The sequence below is a fragment of the Corvus brachyrhynchos genome, unplaced genomic scaffold, assembly GCF_000691975.1.
Source record: "Corvus brachyrhynchos isolate BGI_N302 unplaced genomic scaffold, ASM69197v1 scaffold91, whole genome shotgun sequence".
Classification (NCBI taxonomy): domain Eukaryota; kingdom Metazoa; phylum Chordata; class Aves; order Passeriformes; family Corvidae; genus Corvus; species Corvus brachyrhynchos.
Window position 1 is genome coordinate 2256746 of NW_008236442.1, and position 21713 is coordinate 2278458.

The following is a 21713-nucleotide window of genomic DNA, read 5'->3' on the forward strand; positions in this document are numbered from 1 at the left end:
CCCACACAAACAGTAACTAGTCTGGAAAACAAAACATTTCTCAGCATCCTGAGATGTTGAGAAATCCTGAGTTCCAACCCCACCATTGCAGGATTCTGTAATTCTGTGATCCAATACTAGCTTAGCACCTTATGTTAGGAAAAGAGGTGTGAAAAAGGGGCCAAAAAAAAAGGGAGCTTCAGGATTAATGTGGGTTTTTTTCAATATTCTGGGCCAAATTATGGCTCAGCATAGCTCTGAGGCCAGTGAAGAACTGTAAATTTAGGGCATTCAGACTTTGGTCTGGTTTGCAAAACTCAGTCTGATCCTTGGAATTAAATGTGAGGATGCCTCAGAGACTGGGAAAATGCCCCAGAGAGAGCTCTTGTCCTGCAATACTAGAAGCTATGCAAGAGCAGGGTATCAGGAACACAGCAGAACCCCAGCTCCAGCACTGCACTGTAAGATGTGAATCTCCTGCTATTTTTCTACCCAATACCTCAGGAAATCCTGAAGTTTGAAATGAGCAGGAAAGTGAAAAAGAAAGAAATGGACTGGAGAGGGAGGGAATATAGGATTTGATTTTTCCAAGCTGTCCACTTTGCTCTTCTAGAATGATGTGTAGTCTCTAACACACATGATGGCATAAAACCCTCCTGGCTAGTTGGGACAGGTCACAAGATCCTTCAGCATAATGCATTCTGCATGTAAATGCCCTCTAGCTGAACTTCTCCATTTTATAAACAATACTTCACAGTATCTGGGATCTCACTATCTCTTCCTAATAAGATCAATCTTTCATCTCAATTTTGTTTCAAGAGCCAGTGCAGAAGATGAAGTTTTTAATCACACAACAGACGCACAGTGTTTATCTTCTTCATTCCCAGTCACTGGTATCAAGTGTCACTGCTAACAGTGACCATCTGATTCCCATTTCCAATGTCAGGAGCAAGAACCTGTGCCTACCCAAATACCAAGTAAGTGATTTTGTGTTCCACAGACACTGCACTACTCCGGGGCATAGCAACACACTGACAGTGGATTAAATATTTATGGGGAAGAAGAGAAAAGGAAACCAGGCAAGACTGGAAACAGTGTCTGATAACAGTGCAGAGCCCCAGCCTGGAGCACAAGTGGCAGCTCTGATAACACATCTGTATTTTTACACCAGAAGGCTGGATGACAAGTGGATGCAGTTCAAATGCTGCTTATCACTGCAGTATCAGTCCTGTGTGTGCACCCTAAACACAGGTACAGCAAGGGAGCAGATGGACCACTGGGAATTAAGTCCATGGTGGTGTGAGCAGGAGAGCTGGCTAATAGGACCAGGGCTGGACTTCCTGAATGGAGATGAATAATTGCACAGGCACAAACCTGCTGGAAGATCCTATTCTGATGATCTAATTTCACTCACTATTACATGCAAGATGTTCCTGTGACAGCTCCTCGTGTAAAAATACCCCACAGAGGAGGACGGAGGGGAGGGGCAAATAAATGAGTGGTAATGTGGATAACACCCGTGCTGCTGCTCACGTCCAGGGCCAGGAGGATCCCTCCTGCCTAATGGTGTGAGCAGGGCAATCACTTACAGCTGCTGCAGGCTCCTCATCCTGGCAAAGGCATCGGCTTGGATGGAGCGGATGGCGTTGTCCCCAAGGTTCCTGCAGGCACAACCACAGGCAATGTGAACAAAAGGGATGCTGTGGCTGGGACAGAGCCTCTCCACATTGATTTAAACAATGACTCCAGTAGCAGGTGATTTGGTAGCTCCTTGTTAAGGCCTTGTGCACTTTCGGTGCAGAGAAATGCTCCTCAAAACACCTTTATATTATTAAAGTATTGCTGAACAATAGCCAGCCAACAAAAATTACACTTAACTAAATCACTAAGTCATTCCCTACCCCATCTTCTCACTACGCTTTCTCAGTCTGAGCTACCTCCATCATCCATAGCTCGGAAATTCCTCAGCCCCCTCAATAACCAAAGATAGTCAGGAATGTGGTACCCCAGGCTAGACCTTCAGCAAATATAAAAGAAAGCAAATACTTGCACACTACACAGCATCTGAGGAATTATTTGAAAGTGACTTGGAGAGGATATTGTTGGGTTTAAAAAAACATCCCAGTATTTCCAAAGGAAGGGGTTCTTAAAAGCCTCCCTCACAACTATTGCTAATTAAAAAAATAATTTGTTCTCTGAAAAAGCAGTGTCAGATTTAGGGCTGAAGTCTACTAAGTGACATGTAGGGCAGATGAGCACTACTTAAAGAGGACAATCTCAGTAGAGCATTAAGGGCACCTTTATTTGAGAATGTACCCCCAGTCAGGCAGCCCAGATCTTCCAGTGTGCTCTCGATGGCCATAACATATCATACAATCAACAGCCAATAAAACATGCAGAGCACAGTCACATATACTTGTCTTAATCCAAGAAAGAAGGTTATTCATGAATCACTGCTGGAGTCACCAGCCTTGGGACACAGAAAAAAATTACACAGAGGCAACCAAAATTTACTTCTTGCAAATGGCTCTAAGGGGGTTGTGCTGAATGGGGATGTTCAGTGCCTGCATCGAAACCAGTCATCTGCAACATATGTCACTGCCAGAGCCTGGGTTTAGGAGGAAGTTGAGGCAAAGGAGGAGAGCCTTTTTACTGCTAACAGCCTGCAAACAATATTGTGCAAGTCAAGGTGATACTCTCAAAAATTAAGAGCATGCAAATTTGCCATATGTTCTATAACTTTGTTCCTGGCACAAAAAAAGGCCAAAGTTGAGGCGGACTTATAATGAGAAGGAAGCAGGTGGCCCCCACAAATGGACTGGCTTCTCAGTTTACAAAGACACTATTAAATTGCTAGCAGATTTCTCAAGCAGCTACTTTTGGCAGACCCCCCTTCCCGAACTCTGAGGCATGGTGGGTTACTCACAGGTGCTCCAGGGCCTCCAACCCTGAGAACGCTTTCTTGGCCACTGACTTGATCTTGTTTCCAAACAGAGTTCTGCAGTTTCCAAACATCAAGTGCCAGATAAACAGAAAGAAAATGGGGAGAGGGGGGCAAAAAAAAAAGAAGGAACGCAATTAGTGTGGCTTTATCTGATATACACACTCAGTGTAAGTCCCAGGAAATCTGAACTGCAAAGAGATTAAGAGGGCTGAAGCACACTCACTTTCCTGCTCCTGAAATTAAATCCTTTTATCTGTATTTGAATTTAATAGTGATGACAGCGCAAAAGGGAATGTGCCATATCATGTAAAAAGGCAGGTTTGCTCCTGTGCTTGGGAACCAGCTTGCTGAGTAACAGAAGGTCCCCTCTGTTCTTCACAGGCTGGCTGTGGACAGGATTAAGTGCAGTGACAGTTTAACAAGATATTGGTCTCTCCCCACAACACTTTTCATTTCTGACTTCTTCCCAGACAGGAAAAAGAGTGGTCATTTATTCACTGGTACTTGGCCTGAGCAGCCATCAGCGCACAGAGCTGAGGACTGCCCCTGGGCTGCACATTTACACAGCAGCTGACTGGAGGCACTGCTCATTCCTTCCTTGTAAATACAACAGCAAAGTAACATCATGCAACAGATCACAGCCAAGGGAAAATTTCTAGGAGCAAAAGGCAGAACAGGTAATGTCCAGAGCTGAGGAGTGGGCTTGCTTGCATCTGTGACCAGAGAGCATTCCTCCAAATTAGCAGTGGCATGAGGGGGACTATCACCAGAAAACAGCCAGCTGGAGAGGTCCCAGCCCAGCTGCCATCTCCAAAGCAACAGTTCTCCATAAATATTGACCAGTGCTAATGGCCAGGGGCAGGGTTCGTGCCAAATGGATGGTCTCCTCACCTGTTTTAATAAAACACCAACCAGTGTTACTAATTAGGAACTTTTTTTTTTGCTTTCCTTCCCCAGGCTCCCTCTAAGGTTTATCCTTCAGGTGCATCTGTTACCACCACACGATGTCCAGTGCAAGTCATCACCCACACCTCAGGTGAAAAAAAGGCACATCTGGTGCTGCATTTGATTTTGAGTTTTCCTTCAAGAGTTGTACTTCAACACAGGGTGCAACGTGTATCTGCACCCTAAAAAGACCTAACACTATGATGGTCCCACTGCTTGCTTATTGTCCAGGGAAAGAACAGGGATGGGGCACGTGCAGCCGTTCCATGAGCAAATACATTTCCAAGAACTTGTCAAGGCTTTCCACAAAGCACTTTTCAAATGTCAGCATAATTTGGTTATATATTGGCTCCCAGAAAGCCTGGTTTCAAATACCCCCAGCACCAAAAGATGTGTGCAATCATGTGTGTGCCATCATTTGGTAAAAGGGATGTTGCATTAATGAAGGCTTTGAAAAATCCATTAGAATGATTAATACAGTAAATAATTTACTATATGTAAACTCTGGTCAAATGGCTGCATCCAGACACACTGATTTCTGGCGCCATATCTCTAAATAAGGGTGTTATAAGGACGAGGTAAGGATAAAATAAGGACCAGAGGAAACAGCCTCAAGTTGCGCCAGGGGAGGTTTAGATTAGATTTTAGGAAAAATTTCTTCAGAGAAAGGGTTGTAAGCATTGAACAGACTTCCCAGGGAAGCGGCAGAGTCACCATCCTTGGAAGTGTTGAAAAAACATGTGGACATGGCACTTCAGGGCATGGTTTAATGATGAGCATGGTGATGGTGCTAGGTTAATGGTTGGAATTGATGATCCTAAAGATCTTTGCCAACCTTAATGATTCTAGTGGAAGTTAGATGGGCAACTGCTGTTGAAAAACTTATGCTGAGCTTGGGTTTGATAGCTGCAGATTTCTATTATTGTTCAGTGGATTTTGGACTTTGAAAATTGGAGGTACTGCTGGTATCTGTTTATTTTTCTGTGCAGACATAAGCGGTACATCTGGGGATGGGAATACACAACTATACCACTTGTGTAGGTGCACATGACTTGATGGCTGGACATGAGAAACACCTAACACACTTAACAAGTCAGGCCTCAGCAAACTCATTACTCCTTGCAACTAATTTCAATCAATTTCAATTTGCCTCCACAAATCTGAGAGTTTGAACCCAGCAGCCCCCATCAAAGGGCTGTGGAAGGCTGGAATGTGAAGGCAGCAGAACACAGCCACAATTAACCATCCCACTGCTGTCCAAAACCTCCTCCATGGGGCAGAGCCAGGCACAAGCTCTCCTGGAGACTGCACCAGTGTAATTACATGCCAGACACACAACTCATTGCAGCATTTTCTCCTCCAGCCAGTTTTGCACCTGCAGGAAGATCTCGCTGAGTAAGCCATCAAAAAGCCGGTTACATTTAGCAGCTTGAATAATTAGGAACCTCCTTGTTCCGCAGCGATTCCACCGGTGCTTTTTATGCTTCAGTGCTTCTCTACTCCCTCTTTCTTCAAGCAACATTTTAATTTAGGCCTGTGCTCTCCATCCTGGAGAGCTTCATATATAATTCAGAGAAGGCTAAAGTGACTGGCCTCTCCGTCTCTATTTAACACCTTCGTGTCAGCGAACAACCCTCTCTGTGCTAAGTCCTTTCAGAGGCTAATCTGTGCCAGATCAAAGGGGAACGGCTTTTAAGGCAATCTCCACAGAGCTGAGGTGATTATTAATTCATCAGAAGGTCTCCTCTGAAGTGCCCATTTACTTTTTGTATGCTAATGCATTTAAAGCGGTTGATGGTTTAAACACAGGCCCTAAATCACACAGTGAAATGTTTGCTGTAAGGGCTGATCTTTTATTTACAAAAAAATCCTGATACTCACTTCAGCCTTAGAAATCATCAGTTTGGGATTTATGTGTTGATAAGCTATAACAGTTCTGAGGAGAACCCTTTAAAAGTGACCACTCACAAGTATTCTCAAAATGCCTCAAGAAATTATAATAAAATAATTTCATGTTCTGAGCGTTTTTTAGCCTTACACTCCGGCTGACAGTGAACGATCCCAGCAAGCTGTCTGTCCCACAGCAGTTCACTCTGTTAAGTAATCAAACCACTCCTGTCTGCCCCAAACCAACCTGATCCACATGCTCTTCCAGGCTATGAAATGTGCTGCAATCCCCTGCACAAACCTTCCCTGCACATGTCCCTCAGCCAGACTCAAAGCTGGCCCAAGTCCATGTGCAATGACAGACATCAGTCAACAAAGGAAAGAAAGACATAAACCAAATTTCTTTAGACTTGCACAAGCCTTTAGTGCATCCTTGGCTACTGGCAGCCCAAACCAGCCATCTTTTGGAGGTGTTCCTTGTGCTGGGTGATAAACTTCCCATCAGGCCACGGCATTTTACAGAGGAGAGCAATAGCTGCTCTGCTCAGAGCTCCCAGCACATAATCCCACAGGTTGTCCCTGCCCCCTTTCTTCCTCCTTCTGCTCCTTGCTGTTCCTCCTGGCCTCTGCCTGATCCCCACAGCTCATCAGGGCTCACTGCTCCTGCTCTCTGAGTGAATCCTTTTCCTGAACTCTTTCCTTTGATGCTGTCTCCTCTGGATTTATCACCATTCTCCTGATATCTGCACCCAGCATTTCTAACATATCCTAATCACTTGGGGCCACTACTTTTGCTCCCATGCCAGTGGACCTGTTGGAGAGATGTGTCACCAGCAGTGGTTGTCCCAAAAGGACAGCTCTCTCCGCTCCTTTCCACCAGTTTCTCTCCCTTGTTAAAGCAGCACTACAGACTCATAATCCCTACAGCCTGCAAATCCCACTGGATAAAGTCTCTTCTCCCATCACCCTTGAAGCTGCTCACATGGTTTCACTGGGTTCTTCAGACAAACCAAACACTTCAGTCAGGCAGCCAAGGACTCTTCTACTCACCACATCTGCTCCTCTGCCTTTTTTCTGGCAGTCATAGGAAGATTCCCTGACTCTGCATGCACAGCAATTCTTACTGACTTCTCTCTCACCCCCACACTACTTCTGCTTCCCTGCCTGGCTCCCCCCATCCTTAAATCCTTCTCTGCCTTCTGCCCCGCTTTACGTGCGGCTACAACTTGGTTCCTCTCTGCGTGGACCCAGCGACTCCCCTCAGCAACGATCAAATGCCATCTCTGTCTGTGATTTCAAATTTTTCTTCTCTAAGCACTACATCCCCACAAATCCTGCCATGGCTCATCCCACTCCCCGAGGAGTCTCTAATGAGAGCGTGACAATATCCCGCCTGCCAGGATTCATTCCAGCCATCTGCTATCCATCGAGGTACTTTTACTGCACCTCTGGCTGTGCCATCCCAGCATCAGAGACAGCGGCATGGGGGGTGCTGAGAACTTCAACAAAGGCAAGAGGTAATGATTAGAGACTCTTGATTTGTCACAAGCCATCAGAGACTCCTCTGACAGGGCTGATTTATATCACCCATTTCAAATGGAATAGGGACTTGTACAGAGCAATGTGAAAATCCTTGTGAAGGCCAAGCAAGCCATAAACATTTGCAAGGCGCATGCTTGCCTTGGGTTTCTTTTTATCTCTTTAAGAGCCTGTGCCCCATGGTGCCTTTTATTGTCACTGCACATGGAACCGAGCCCAAAAGATCACTCTCAGACAGAGTATCCCACAGAAACGAATTCTGTTTCAATCCTCTGTTGTAACAGGAAGTGGCGTGATTTTTCTCTTCTGTTTATTGTTATTTGCTGCATCAGTCAGTGCCTCACTGAGGATTGCAAGGGGTCGTTTTTGTTGCTTGTTTGCTTTTGGAAGTGAGGAATGGTTGTGCTGAATTTTATACACAAAACCAGCTTAAATTTCTCTCTCCTGTGTGTCTGAACTGCAGTATGTGGCACCATACGTTCACCATTTTGAAAGGAAATAATTGCCTCTACCTGCTTAGAAACATCAGTGCTTGAAAACCACATTTGCACTCTTGCAGTGAGCCTGAAAAACTACTACATCTCAGATTTTCTGTTGATTTTTGTCTTGTTCCAAGATGAGGGAGGCTGCATAAAAAGGGACAGACCCAACCCTACACAGGCACACAACAAAACTGGCTTGCAGAATTCAAGCCCAGGGATACTCACAGCTTGCTCAGGTTTTCCAGGCCAGTAAAGGCTCCATTGGTATCTTCTATTGTGCCTGAGATGTCGTTGTGGTCCAGTTCCCTGGGGAGAGGACAAAAGAGAGCTTGGAATCAGCGCCTTAGTCCAAGTGTCACTGTAACAAACAAGTGGAGGAAGCTGGAGAGTGAAGCATGAGAGCTTCCCATTTTCTCCTGAGTTACCAGAAAATGCAGAGTCCTGCAGCAAAGCAGCACTAATCACTTCTCCTGCACTGACACATGGTGGGATGGTGCAAAACAGAAAGAGCCCTAGCTGAAACCCTCTGAGACAGCTACTTTTTACCATGTAGGTTTCTGTCCATTTCTAGTTCTGTGTATCCAAACAGGAGGAGGAAGATTAAAATAAACTGCTGAAAGAAACAGCGGTCCTTAAATGCTGCTACCATGAAATAACATCACTTTAGGTATTCTAGTGTATACATGTATTTGTCTATAGCTGAATCCTAGGAAGATGATTTGGTATATTTTCTACAAAGCTGCATTTTTTCTGGCAATGAACTTGAAAACTCAACAAAGGAAAGTGCCAGCATCGCTACACCAGCCTAACTTTGTGTAACCATTTAAAAAAAACCAAGAGAATTCCTTTTTCAGTTAGCTTCTTTTGGCTCTCAAATTGACCATCAATTACAAGAGCCAAAGAGGTCTGAAGAAAAACAAGCACACAGAACAAACAGAGAGATCCACAAAAGCTGTTTAAACAGTCTGTTTAAAAATCCTTCCCTCCCAGCTTTTAATTCCAGCTAGCAATGAATACCCAGCAACACAGACAGAAATTCATCATTTCCAATGCTAAGAAAAAAGAAAGAAAAACTAAATAGGCTTTGTTGGTTTTGTTACATCACTCTGATTTAAAACCTGGCAAAACCCAACACCAAAGCAAACTTCACTATCCAGATAACCCCTGAGCCTTCAGGTACTCCTTTCGCACCTTTTGAAGATGATTATCAGAATGTTTCCAGATAAAAAAATATTAAGACCAAAAAAAGAAAACCAAGTCCCCCTGCATTTTGCAACACTCTAGACACAGGCATCACAGCGTGGCTTCTGGGCTGGGCAGGACAAATACACAGTAACTCACAAGAAGGGAAAAGAAATTTAAAAGAAAGCCCCAGTTGCAATATGGGAATAGCTTTCCCTCAGCTGGCTGCAGTCTTTGCTCCTTTCGCTGCTTTAGGGTGAACTGAAGATGTGAAGGCAGATGGCCAAAAGGCACAATTCCTGGTTCTCAGCTGGCTTCAGCCTGAGACCTGAATCTCATGTCCTTGGAGAACCCTGGCCTTAGCCAGCATCATTGTGGATGTCAAGGTGATCTGTGGATTGCTCTGTGGCAAAGGGATGGACAAAAACTCAACATCCTTGTGGGGTGTGGGTGCACATAATGCTGTGGTGGCCAAAGAGATGAGTCCGGGAGACATGCTTTGATGTGCTGGAATTTCCAGCACCATCCGAGTCGGACAGGAGCAAGTAACATCCTCCTGGAGCTTAGTTTCTACATTTTCCCAACAGTTGCCAAGCCAATGTCTGTTGTTCTGTTTGTTTTTTAAGGGAAAATCCCTTCTCAGACATTTCTCCTCTTCAGTTTCACCACGGGCTGCTGGTCTTTGGAGCGGCAAACCCTTTCCCATGGCAGAGACAGACAAGTGGGAACAGCCTGTAGGAGCTCTGACACACACTTTTATTAATTGACTGCCACACATTGTGTTTTCTTGAAAAAGGGAAAGAAAATGGTACTGCTTGTTCATCCAGTGGAAACTCAAAGGTTTAGTGTTAGAAAGGAGGAATAAAAACCTTTTTAACAAATGAGTGAAAATAGAGAGAGGGAGAAAAAAAGAGTGGGGTATTTTAGCCCAGCTCTCTTTGTATTCCAACTCCTCTCCCAGCCCCTGTTGCCAATTTCCTATTCTTTCTGGCTGGCTGAGCTTGAATGCTCGAAGCCTTGTTAATCATTGTGCTCAGAGGTCTCTGGGCCTGACCTCTATTTGAATAGCTCCACATTTCAGCAGTTTCACACCCACCAAAGGCTCCCCAACAATAGCCCATAATTAAAGCATGCTCGGCTCTTTTTCACCAGGTGCAGGACCCAATAGGCCTTTCTCTTTATTAAATTAGAGCTCGCTCACACACTCCCTCTCCATCTCCCCCCTCTGCCCTGGACATAAAAGAGGCTCCACATTCACTGCAGAGCAAAGAGAACGACCAGCTCCCCTTCCCCTCCATTTTTCTTTGGAAACCTTTAGTTCCGGTCTTGACAGCTGCCTCAGAGAGGTCCCTTTCTGAATGCCCAGTGGCTGAAAGGCTTTGGCTTAAGTTTAAAAAAAGCAAACAAAACCCAAACTCACTTTCCAGTCACTTCCTTCACGATGAACTTCAATAAAGAAAAGAGTAAGATGCAGAAAGTCCTGTAAAGAGGGGAGATCTTTCTGCTCCCATTTCCTTTTAATGACTCAGGCCACAATGGGCTTCTGAAGAGGAATAAAAGTATCAAAGTGTGTTTTTTTTCTTTTGAAGGAAGAATTAAATCAGTTTGCTGAACCCAACCAGCCTGGGAATGTGTCTGGTGCTGTCACAAGGACTGTGAGAACTTTGTGGTTTGCCAGATGAAGGTGCTGAGCCTGCAGCTCCCAGAGAGAGGAGAGCAGCCAGCAGCCCTGCAGGTTCCAGTAAGGAGACCGAGACAAAACAGCTGCAGAAATGGAACTGGGTTCCTCATCTTCTGATGTTCATAAGACAAGCCCAGATGTACTTCAATCTAACACAGCTTTTGGGTTAACAGTGCATAATGGTACAGCTGCGTCCCACAGAAAGTCACACTGATCTGTCTAATGGGCTCTACTACTCCTAAAACCTTACAAGCTGGTATTTGGATTAGCAAGCTCATTTCCAGTGTCACATTTCCAGGTATTATATTGTGTGAGTGGCTTTAAAATAAAAGTCTGTGGTAAATGGCCACAGCCAGCACTGGATGGATCATTTTGTAATTCAGTATTAAGGCACACGAAACTTTGCCCTTGGCAACTTTTTGGTTTTTCAGGGTTTACCATGAAAATCAGAGCACAGAACATTTCATGAGCCCAACTGCATTAAAGACTTCCAGTTACTTGCATGGTACCTGCAAAAGCTTCTTATTTCTATGGTTGGATTGAAGACTGGGTGAAGCTTCCTGTGTTGTTACACTTCTGGTACAGTCAGACCCCAAGCCCAACTTCTACATTGCTTTGTTTTGCCATTGCTTTTTTCTTAACATCATCTTACCCCATAATTTTGTATTTAATATTCAATTTTTTCTAAAAAAAGTAACAACACAGAAGTGCTCAATAGCACATTTAAGAGGATATTCAAATTTCCAGTGTTGCCAGTGGAAGGAATCATTTCCTGCTCCTTTTGAGTGCAGAATAACCCAAAAGAAACTAATCTTTTCTAAGCATTTCAATTAAAGTCAATATGATAGCATGAAAAATACTGCTATTAGCTGCAGGAATGGGACCTCAGGGATTTCTGGTCTGCTGAGGTGGTTTCAGAAACCTGAAACTGCCAGACATGGCACCCAAGGCACCTCCAAAGCAGAACCATTCAGCAGAACACAAACTGGAGGGAACATGAGTGTGGTCTGACAAAAGCTCAGAGCAACTTACAGGACACGTAAGTTTTTGAGTCCCCTGAAAGCACCTTCTGCAATATGATTGATGGAATTGTGGCTCAGCCGTAGCACGTGCAGTCCCCCGAGGTCTGCCAGGCTTCCCTCATCCAGCCTTGTTAGGTTGTTGTAGGAGAGTATCCTGAGGAAAAAAAGGTAACAACAGCCCTTGTCAATCCATCTGGTATTTTCCAAACTCCTCTGAGCCAACCAGTGCCTGCCTCCCACAACCACCTTACACGAGGTGAGGTACTGGCTGCATACATAACAGCTGGATAAGGAAATAAGACTGCAGCCTGCAAGTATTGCCACAAGATACCTATTGGGAAGCCTGGATGACACTAAGGGAGCAGGAGGCAGTTGGTACCCAGCTATGGGGAAATTTTCTGTGCATTCTACAGAGAGAGGCTGCCCCAGAAGTGACAAAGACCAACAACCTAACACACACACTGCCAGCTACAGCAGGGATGAGCTTCTCCTGCTCCCATGCAGCTGGGTGAGGGTCTGGGAGTGCCACCCCTCTGTCCCCACAGGTACAGGCAACACTCAGATGGCTGTGTTCAATCCTCACTTCCATTTGGACTCCCTCCGAGGCTTACAGGGAAAAGCAGGCCCTGTTCCCCACACCCTGTGAGGTGCAGAGTGATGTCACACAGATGGATTTTGGAGTTCACACACGCTCTTGGCAGGGTCCAGATTTCTGTACTCAGGAGGTGTCTTATCGTTCTGCACTTGTGCACAGCAAGCCCCAGGCTCTGGGTGTGGGTGCCTCTGCTCCACCCCAGTCCAGAGCCAAAAGCATTTCACCACAAGGCAATTGAATGCTTCTTTTCACGCACAGAAAGGAGGTGTCTGTAGTAAACCAGCCACCTTTCCTTCCTCCCACTCCCCTTTGTCAAGAAGCATTGTTTGCCTTAAATCCTCTCCACTTACAAGAGACTATTGGAGGGTTGGTTTTTTTCCTAGTTTTCCATCTATCTCTTCCCCTTGCCTGTATTATCTCTGGTGTGGGAGATTGTTTTTAAACACTACTCCTGCTGCAGTTTGGAAGCTGGCAGGAAGGCAGCTGCTTTTCTCTCCCAGCAAGGTGCAGATGAGGCTTTGGAGACGTGACACTGAGGGCAGGCATTGGGAAGCTACAAGCCACTGCAGTCTCCTCACACACTGTGCAACGACCTTCTATCCAGAATAAAGCCCTGCTGTGGAAAGCCAGCTTGGACTGTCGAATGAGGGACCTCTCAGAGTAGCAGCAGGCACCAGATTTTCAAAACAACCTTCTTAGTGACCGGGACGTACAACTCACTTCAAAAGATATGACGGTTTGGGCTGCTCAACTTTTGAAAAAGTGGAGTTAGGCAGCTTTGAACAAGCACTGAAATCTTTCACTGTATGGACAACAAGAAAAAAATTTCACTGAGTTTGAAACCTCCAAATTCCTCTTCTAGTACTGCCTGTTAATGAGTCTGCTTAAAAATGTGTCTAGGGCTTGCATGAAACTCACTGCAAAGCCAAAACCTAAGTCAAAACAGACACATACTCCAAAGCACTGAGAGCGTCATTTACTTGGCAAACGTGCAATCTTTTAGCTGTGTGAGTGGGCAGAGGGCAAGCTCTGGAGAAAATTCAGCAAAGATTAATGAGTTTGAAGGTATGGGACAACATACCTTCATTCCTAAAGAAGCTATAGTGTTAGTTATGAAGAACTGGCATCTGGTCAAAATTATGTCTTCACCTGCGATTAAAGAATTTGGCTTAAAAAAAAAATTGTTCAAAGTAATCCTAAACCTGACTGAGAAAATATATAGTTCCTTTTGATTCTACACATAAGAGTTCCTGCCACAACTGGTGAAGGCACATTCCCTCTGTTTGTTCTGATGTCACCCCAAGATGGACAGACAGCAGCAGGACTTGGAGACTCTCTCAATGGTGTCACCACATGGAAGGTTCCAGGAGCGATTGCACCTGGCGGTGGCTTCTTCAGCACTGGGCTCTGCTTCCTGCCACAGGACAGGCCAATTTGCAAAACATCAGGTTTCCCCCCTCAGCAGTGTGGATTATCCGGTTGAGAGAAGCCAGCAGATCTCTGCTGCTTCCCTGACCTTGGCATCTCTCTACCAGTGAGAAATCACTGGAATGAATAAATGGCAATGTTTGTCTACACAACCCTTTTGGCAAGAAGTGGGAGAGCAGCTCCCTGAGCACCATGCCAAAATTGGTACAGAAAGGGGTTAACCAGAACCCTGTTGTGCAGCTGGGGCTGCTGCTGCCAGCCTGTTCTGGACCAGGTACATCTAACATACTTCATTCCCATTGACCAAGCTACAGGTAAAAAGGGAGAGACCCAGCAGGCAAGGCACCATTTACCTCTGATGAAATCCTGTGCTCCCACTGTGGTTTTTTCCATGATACTGATGCTCTAGCACCTGACTGGTGAATACAATCAGCCCTTTCTCATGCTCATAACAAGGCAAGTGCTTTCTTTCCTTGTCAGCTTTTAAATCAGACCAGAGCCTTGGGGCCACATTTTGTCCCAGCAACTGAATGAGAGAAAACTCCTCCTTCAGATGACCAACTCCCTCCTTAGAAGACTTTGAAATTCATTCCCTGTACAAACACGGTGTTTTCTGGTAACTGAAACCCAGTAGATTTAGCAACAGTGGAGGTGAGCAAGGATCTTTCCATGAGGAATGAAACATACACAGATAACAAAGTGCAAGAGTCAGTCTAGATGTATCTATGGCTTCCTTTCCTCACCCTTGAATTTCAGCACAGACCTCTTCTACAGGTACTCTCTGGCTGTGGGAGTTTCAGTTTGGAGATCTGATGGCTCCCTGCAGCAGCCTTACCCTAAAGGCAACACCTGCAAGAGCTTGTAGTACTTTGCGGGGATGTGCTAACACCCACACAATCACCTTTCTCATCTCTGTGACTGTGTCTCTGGCCTCAAACGGCAGCACAATCCTGCCTGGCAGATCAGGCACACCCCGGTGGCTCATACCACCTCACACCACCGGGCATTTTCCAAATCTACCCCATCCTGCACCAGCATGAGTGAGGCCTGCACCCGAGTTTCTGCAATTACTGCTTCTAAGACAGGACAGCTCACTGTTAGAACTGCATGTTGGATGAGATCCCAATCTGTACCTGAGAAAAAGGACTCAGCATGACATGCAACTCCAACCTAAACCTTGAGGGTTTGCAAGACAGTGTCAGGTAGAGAAGACAAGCTTAGCCCTGAAAGGTGCAGATGGGCTTTACCCATCCCATCTAACCCAGGCTGAAGTGAAGCTCAGCACAGGCACCAGATATTTGGTCCTGAGAGCAGAAAGCTCTCAGAGCTGTGCAGTACAGCAATCTGCATTTGGCTGTTCCAAGGATTCAACTGTAAGTGCCTTGGCAAGGCAAGTTCACCTTTTTTTGATGCTTCAGATTTTAGCAAACCACAGAGCACAGTTCCAGTTCTGATCTCTTGCCTTGAAGATCTCTCCATTAACACTGCCTTAATCTAGCAAAATATCATGTGAGGATCTATACATGAAGGAACTGCAGCTGTCCACAGAACTGTGTCAGGCATGTGCAGTTCTGCAGCAATTTGAAAAATTAGGTAATTTAACAATCACGCATGTATTTCACTAAAACCAAAAATAGAGTACTTCCTTGTGCCCCCAAAAAATAACCAACGCCTGAACGAATGATTTGGGTTCAACAGAAGATCACAGGGCTGGCATGTTAATTCTAAACTTAAAGAAATTACATGTGTCATGTCCACCTATCTCTGAATCCACAGCCCAGAAGTTTCGGGACTCACAGCTGAGTAGGCACATACCAACCTCTAGTAGGAGAGCAGAGTGAGACCTCTGGCAGCAGGAAGCTGCTTTACTATTCTGCTTTTTGGTGGATAGGAGAATCCCTAACAACATCTAACATTTCCCTGCACCAAGCAGAATGAATTCCAGTTCCACTGACCACGTGTCAAGTTCTCCAAAGAAAAAAGTGAATCTTTCCACAGTCCCACCAAGGGGATAACAGCTACTTCTGTCAATACTGCAGGCACCCATGTCTGTCTCTTCAAAAAGGCTTTGAGCAGTGTCACAGACCCAAAAGACACTCTTGTGGGGCTGCCCTCAGCAGCAAGGCTTTCTTTCATTTATCAGGCTGTATTCACAGCTGGAAACCTCAGGAGAGCAAAGCCAATGTATTTACTTTTCAGCAACTGAACCCTACAGAAAGGATAAAGTGTAAACAGGAGAAATAAGGAGAACTGCCTTTAAAGGGCCAAATCTTTGCTGGTTGAAAGCATGATTGTTCTTTGTAAATACAGAAGATAAAGCAAAGCTTCCTTCAGGCTGCAGAGTTATTTTATGGCAAGTTACAAGTCTTGTAACTCGCTAGCTAAAAATGCTGGCAAGCCACAGCTCATAAGCTCTCCAGGTCTTTGGGCACTGTGCATTTTTAGTGGGTTCTAGCCTTTGTTTCTGGTGCAAATGTATTTTAACCAGATGCTCTGAAGGTTGTAACATCATAAATAACAAGGGCATCACTTAGGAACCTGCAGTTCCTGCATTTCTACAGGTTGATACAGTGGGAGCTGTAAGCCTTGAGAAAATTCCTTACTCCCATCTCTCCTGCCAACATTACACAACAGAAACCAGCTTACAGCTCATGCAGCTTCTGGCAGAAGCTCCAGCCATCGGGGTTGATGCGGGATATGGAGTTGTTGCTGAGGTGAAGCTGGTGCAGAGAGGAGAGGCCATAGAGAGAGCCACTGTTCACTTCTGTCAGGCTGTTATATTCCAGATGGCTGTGGAAAAAAATCAGAAGGAATTGACAGATAAGCAGCACTGGTCAAATGCTGAAAGAATTTCCAAAAATAACTGGGATTTTTGCCATTCGTACACACCTTCCTGCATACCCATGGACACAAGTGTGGGCATTTCTTGTCAAACAAAGGACAGAAATTCAAGGACAACACAAAGGAAATACCCAGGAGGAGATGTGACTGCAGAGAGAAGCTCCACTGCAAATAAACTGGGCTTAAAGCATCCCATTCAAGTTTGTATTTGCAGAGTCTCAGCTGTGTGACAGCAGCACCCAGAAATATGCTGCCTTCATCATCTGGGACCTTGCAAACACACCTAAAAGCCAAGTGTGTTGGAAGCTTCAGGTATTTCTCTGTAACTCCTAATCAATATTCTCTGGTATGGAAAGAAAACATCACTAAGAATGGCCAGCTTGGTTTCCAGGTATCCCAAGAGGTAGAATAATCCTGTCTGCAACACAGAGTTTCCATATATCAGTCAAAACAAATTTGCAGAAGCCAGATATTTAAAGACCAATTGAGATCAACGCTGATTGTTCAAATAGTCAGACTTTCAAAGGAATAGTGTCACAGCTTAAAAAAACAATGCTCTTTTTATTGAACACCTGGTGAAGCAGTGAGCTTTTTTAAACTGTAGGTCAACTAAACAGCTGGTGCAGCAACTCTGAGCAAGCAGGACAAAGAAAGAAGCACGAGAAGTGGAATAGGTGCCCACAGATCTCTGCTAAAACGAAGAGAAGGATGTGACAGCAGCTGAAGCTGAGGCTGTTTAAGGGAAAAGAGCCCATTTCTCCAACTTACAGAATCTGCATTTTGGCTAGTCCCCAGAAAGCCCCATCAGTCAATTTGCTGATGTTGTTGCGCTGGAGTTTCAGGACTTCCAGGCTGTCCAGTCCCTGGAACGTCAGGCCTTCAATCAGGCGGATGCGATTCCGGTTCAGCTCCCTAAAATCACCAAGGCCATACAAGTTTATTAAACCCCAGTCCTTTCTCACAAATTCATCTGTGCAGCACACAATGGGGACAGCAATGCCAACAACTCCTCTGTTAGTGGTTCCCAGGAGACAGCAGAAGAGCACCGGAAACTTTCAATCCAAGAGCTATGCAGGAAAGGCAGCTGGGTGCGATCGCTTAAACAAACTCACCCTGGGACAGACTTTCACTACAGAGAAATAACAGAGTGCAGCAATTCCTCTTCATCCCTCCTCTCTCTGCATTTCTTTTAAGCCATTGATCCTTCTCATCAATTTTCACACTTCATCCTCCCTCAAGCGCAGACACCATTTGAACCAGAACACTCAAGCGTCGGCATTATTTCCCTTACAACCCATTGTTTTTACAGGACTTGTAACTGTCCAGTAAAAAGGTGCTCTGAAACATGCAGGTGCCCCAAAAGGGTGGGCCCAAGAGGAAACTTTATGGCCAAGTTTGAAAGGAAAGCTTTCAGTTTTCTGACAAATGTCACTTTTTTTTCCTACTATCAGAAACTAATAAAGAGTGAAAGAAGTTGTTTCCAATAACAATGTAGTCTTACTATTTTCTGTGTACAAAGATTTCCAGCCTGGTTCATTAAATTTATTTTTAGTTTCCATGGGTGGGGAAGGACCCCTAAATGTTGGCAATATCTTTTTTCTGAATAGCAATATGAACATCATAACAGCACACTTTAGCAACCTACATCAGTCTTATGGATTGCTTGACCCACATATACCAGGTGAAAATCCAGTTCTGTAAAATCAGTGGAAAACTTCAACACCATGCACTAAAAGCTGAAGCTGGAGCTTTTAAAATTGATACTTTTCCACACATACAAGATTAAGCTAAAGATAGTTCCCTATTCAGTGTTCGTGTTGAGGAAAATGGTGGAAGTTACAACATCCGAACTTGTTTTGGAAAAGATGAAGAAGCCATAGAGACTTTAAGCTTACTTTTCAACTGCCTAAAAAAACAATGTTGAACTTGCACTCAAGTTGAGTGTAATTAAAGTCAAGTAAGCAATAAAGATTTTGCAGGCCTAAAGTCCCTTGTCGTACTGCATTTCCTGGGCTATTAGTGAAACAGGCTTTTCCAGGAAAAGAACTGTACACAAATTCTACAACACACCAATCTGGATAACTTGCAATTCATTCATGTTTATCTGTAGAGTTAAACAACCAGCTCTGAGGCTGTCATTAAGAGTACCAATTACTCCATCTCTCAGTGCAAGCTGTGTTCCTAAACAGACTGAGTTGTTTTTATTACAGCTCTGCACATGATGCAGTCAAACACAGTGAATTAGAAGCCCTCACTCAATGGACAGTAACTTCCAACTGAGAGGCGACAGACTTTTCAGATGCATATGCTATTGTGTCCCCCTATCCAATCCCAAACTGGCCATAAATCCTGCATGTATGCAGACACAAAGGCACACACATTCCTTGGGCACACCCTGGCTTAAGGATTTGTCTCTCAGTCAAGAGGTTGCCACTTAGAGGTGCAAGTTCCAACAGCATTTGTGGACTTCATGTTAACAGACAGAGGTGGACCTCCTGCCTATCAAATTTGATGGAAAGATTGCAAGGAGCCTTAGTCTGTGCCCGTTTCTCCAACAGCAGCAGAAGGGAAAAGCTCAACCATTAGTGCTACTTTTTTACACATGAAGCACGTTTTTAGCTGCAGATATCTGTGTGTCCCCATGCAGGCAGAACAACAACTGTGTGTGTGTTAACTCATCTGAGCTGCAATTTTCTCTGCCCAAATATCACCTCACAGTTTAACAACCCTCCCTCACTGCTTTTTTATTGTCACATAAAGATACCTGTGTGGTCTTGAAACGCTAACATGGCAGCTGAGTTCTGTCATTCTCAATAGAAACGTCTTGCAAACCTCTCTTACACCACAGACACCAGCAACTTGCAAGGGAATGGGTTAGTCTCACTCTGTCAAATGCAAAAGATGCTGATGTCTGCTGCAGCATCCCTCCCTCCCTCCCCACCTGATCCAAACAATGGCCTGAAAAGCCAAGAGCTACAAGACAAAAAGGACCCTCTCCCAGAGTGCCTTACTAGAAGCTGGCAGAGGACTGCTGCAGACTGGATTCTACATTTCATAGATAGTAGGTGAGGAAGGGTGACATTCGGTGTGCATATCCCCACGGACATTTTGACTCCATAAAGTGTGGCTGAGCTTAATTAAAGTGGACATTTGTACTCACAGTTGTATTAGCCTGGGCAGCCTGAACGCCTTGACAGGAAGCTGAGTGATCCTGTTTTTACTCAGACGAAGTGTTAGCAGGGACCGTGACAGGCTATCAAAAGCACCAGGCTCCAGGGTGCTGATTCTGTTGCTCCCCAGGTAGCTGCAATAAATCACAGCAGAAAAATGAACAGTTCTGTCAGAAATCAGCTTTTATCAGCATTTAGTTGGTCTCCAGACAAGCTGGTGAAACTAGAGAGATGGCTTCAAACCAGCTGGATTTCTGTCTGCACAAAGGGCACAGGGCCTTTCCCAGAGCCTGTGATGAATGTGGAGAATTGCTGGGCACTTCCAAAGAGCTCCCTGACATCCTCCTACTTGAACAAGGCAATCAGGAGTGGAAGCCAGAAACTGGAGACTATTCCAGTGCAGGATGATGCTATTCATTCCCCATTTTCACCTCAGTATCTGTCCCAGAGGTGTTTCTTATTTAGATCCTAGTCTTAGCCACAGGGGGCTGTTTTTGCAGGACAACAGGCAAACATCAGTCACACCACCACTCTCTTACACCCTCTTGCCACCAGGAGCAGAAACTTGGGTGTAAACTTTAATGCAGGCAGACTATTTGCTGCACCTCTTCAAAGGTACCTAAAATACAGATTATTTTATGTCTCTCTGAATAGGCAAACATCCTGTTGGGGGGGGGGGGTGTTATTCTGCTTGACCCCATTTTCTTCAAATAATCAGAGACATTTCTGTTCTCAATATTCAGAAGCCACTTTAATGATGAAATAGTTGTTCTCTCTCCACTCTCCTTGATGCGCATGGGTTTGCAGTTGTAAAGACACCCACACCTGAAGGATGAAGGATACCTTTTCTCTGCAACACAATTAATAATAATCTGCATTCTTTATAGCTACATCAGAAACAGCACTCAAAAAATAACCTGACAATAGTGACAATATGCTGCCTTCTAGCTCTCCTTTGCACTTAAAATCCTGACAAAAAATCCCATACTTCTTATGTTCATTACTTCTTTTTTTAAAGGTTTGAGGCCCTTTTCTCTGCTGTGGTAACTCAACAAAAGCAGTTCCCAACAAGAAAAACTCACAGCTCCTTTATGTGAAGTCCCTGTGGAAAGCAGCCGTTTCGGATTTCCGTGATGTCATTGAAACTCAGGTCCAATGTTTCCAGGGTAACGTAGGGCTGCAGTTGACTGGCTTCAATGCTGCGGATCCTGTTGTGATGCCTGAAACAGTCAGGAGGAGAAAAAGAGACTATTTAGTTCTCTTAGAAAAACAGAAAGAATATCCGAGGCTGCAGCAGGCTCCCAGGCTGGCCCCGAGTTTGTACACTCAGAGTTATGGTGAGTTTTCAACAGCTGTCTGAGGAGAAACCCACTCCAGAGAGACATTCCCTAATCCCCTCGCTGCTCCTCTGGCTAGAGACCAGCTCACAGGTATCTGCAGGCTTCCAGACACTTTTTTCCTTCTACAGAACCCTTCACTCCACTCATCAGTTTTTCTTCCATTAAGCTGGGCTCGTTCTCCTACAAGCCTGCACTTCCAAACTGGATTTGTTACATGCAAGGACTGCAGGGCTGGTTTTGAATCCCAAAGGCAAGGAGTGCAGATCAGTGGTTTAACCAACCTGCCAAGGCTTTATTCAGAGAATGGGACTTTCAGAGAAGGAAACAAATAAGTAAATACAAACTCAACAGAAGTTACATAACATTCTTAATTCCTAAATATTCTTCTGAAAATTCCCACCTTTGCACTATGTTACAACAATTTGTAACACACACAAACAAGAAGTCTTGCAAATGTTCTTGCAGGCGTTTCCTCATCTTTTGCTACTTTTGTCCCACTGTAGGATTAGGACAGCTCTGCAGTGCCAGTGCCTGCCCAAGCACCGACTGCAGGATCAGACCCTGCACTCACCTGTGTTTGTTTCCTTACCAGGACAGCCTGAGGGATTCAATCTAAGGTTTTCCTTTAGAGAAGGTCCTGCCAACTGCCCTCAGGGCTTCCACAGCCACTGAACAGTT

The 21713-nt window shown here is 44.8% G+C and overlaps 1 protein-coding gene across 1 annotated transcript in view; it reads right to left on the reverse strand.

Moving 5' to 3' along the window:
• Positions 1 to 21713, reverse strand: part of LRIG1 (leucine rich repeats and immunoglobulin like domains 1) — a 55567-nt gene that overhangs the window by 10074 nt on the left and 23780 nt on the right. Inside the window, exons 4-11 of the mRNA XM_017747154.1 lie at positions 20778 to 20915; positions 19686 to 19829; positions 17294 to 17437; positions 16331 to 16474; positions 11672 to 11815; positions 8002 to 8082; positions 2906 to 2977; positions 1569 to 1640 (exon numbers count right to left, since the gene is read on the reverse strand). Of these exons, the coding sequence (XP_017602643.1) occupies positions 1569 to 1640; positions 2906 to 2977; positions 8002 to 8082; positions 11672 to 11815; positions 16331 to 16474; positions 17294 to 17437; positions 19686 to 19829; positions 20778 to 20915 (939 nt within the window). The remainder of the gene's footprint in view (positions 1 to 1568; positions 1641 to 2905; positions 2978 to 8001; positions 8083 to 11671; positions 11816 to 16330; positions 16475 to 17293; positions 17438 to 19685; positions 19830 to 20777; positions 20916 to 21713) is intronic.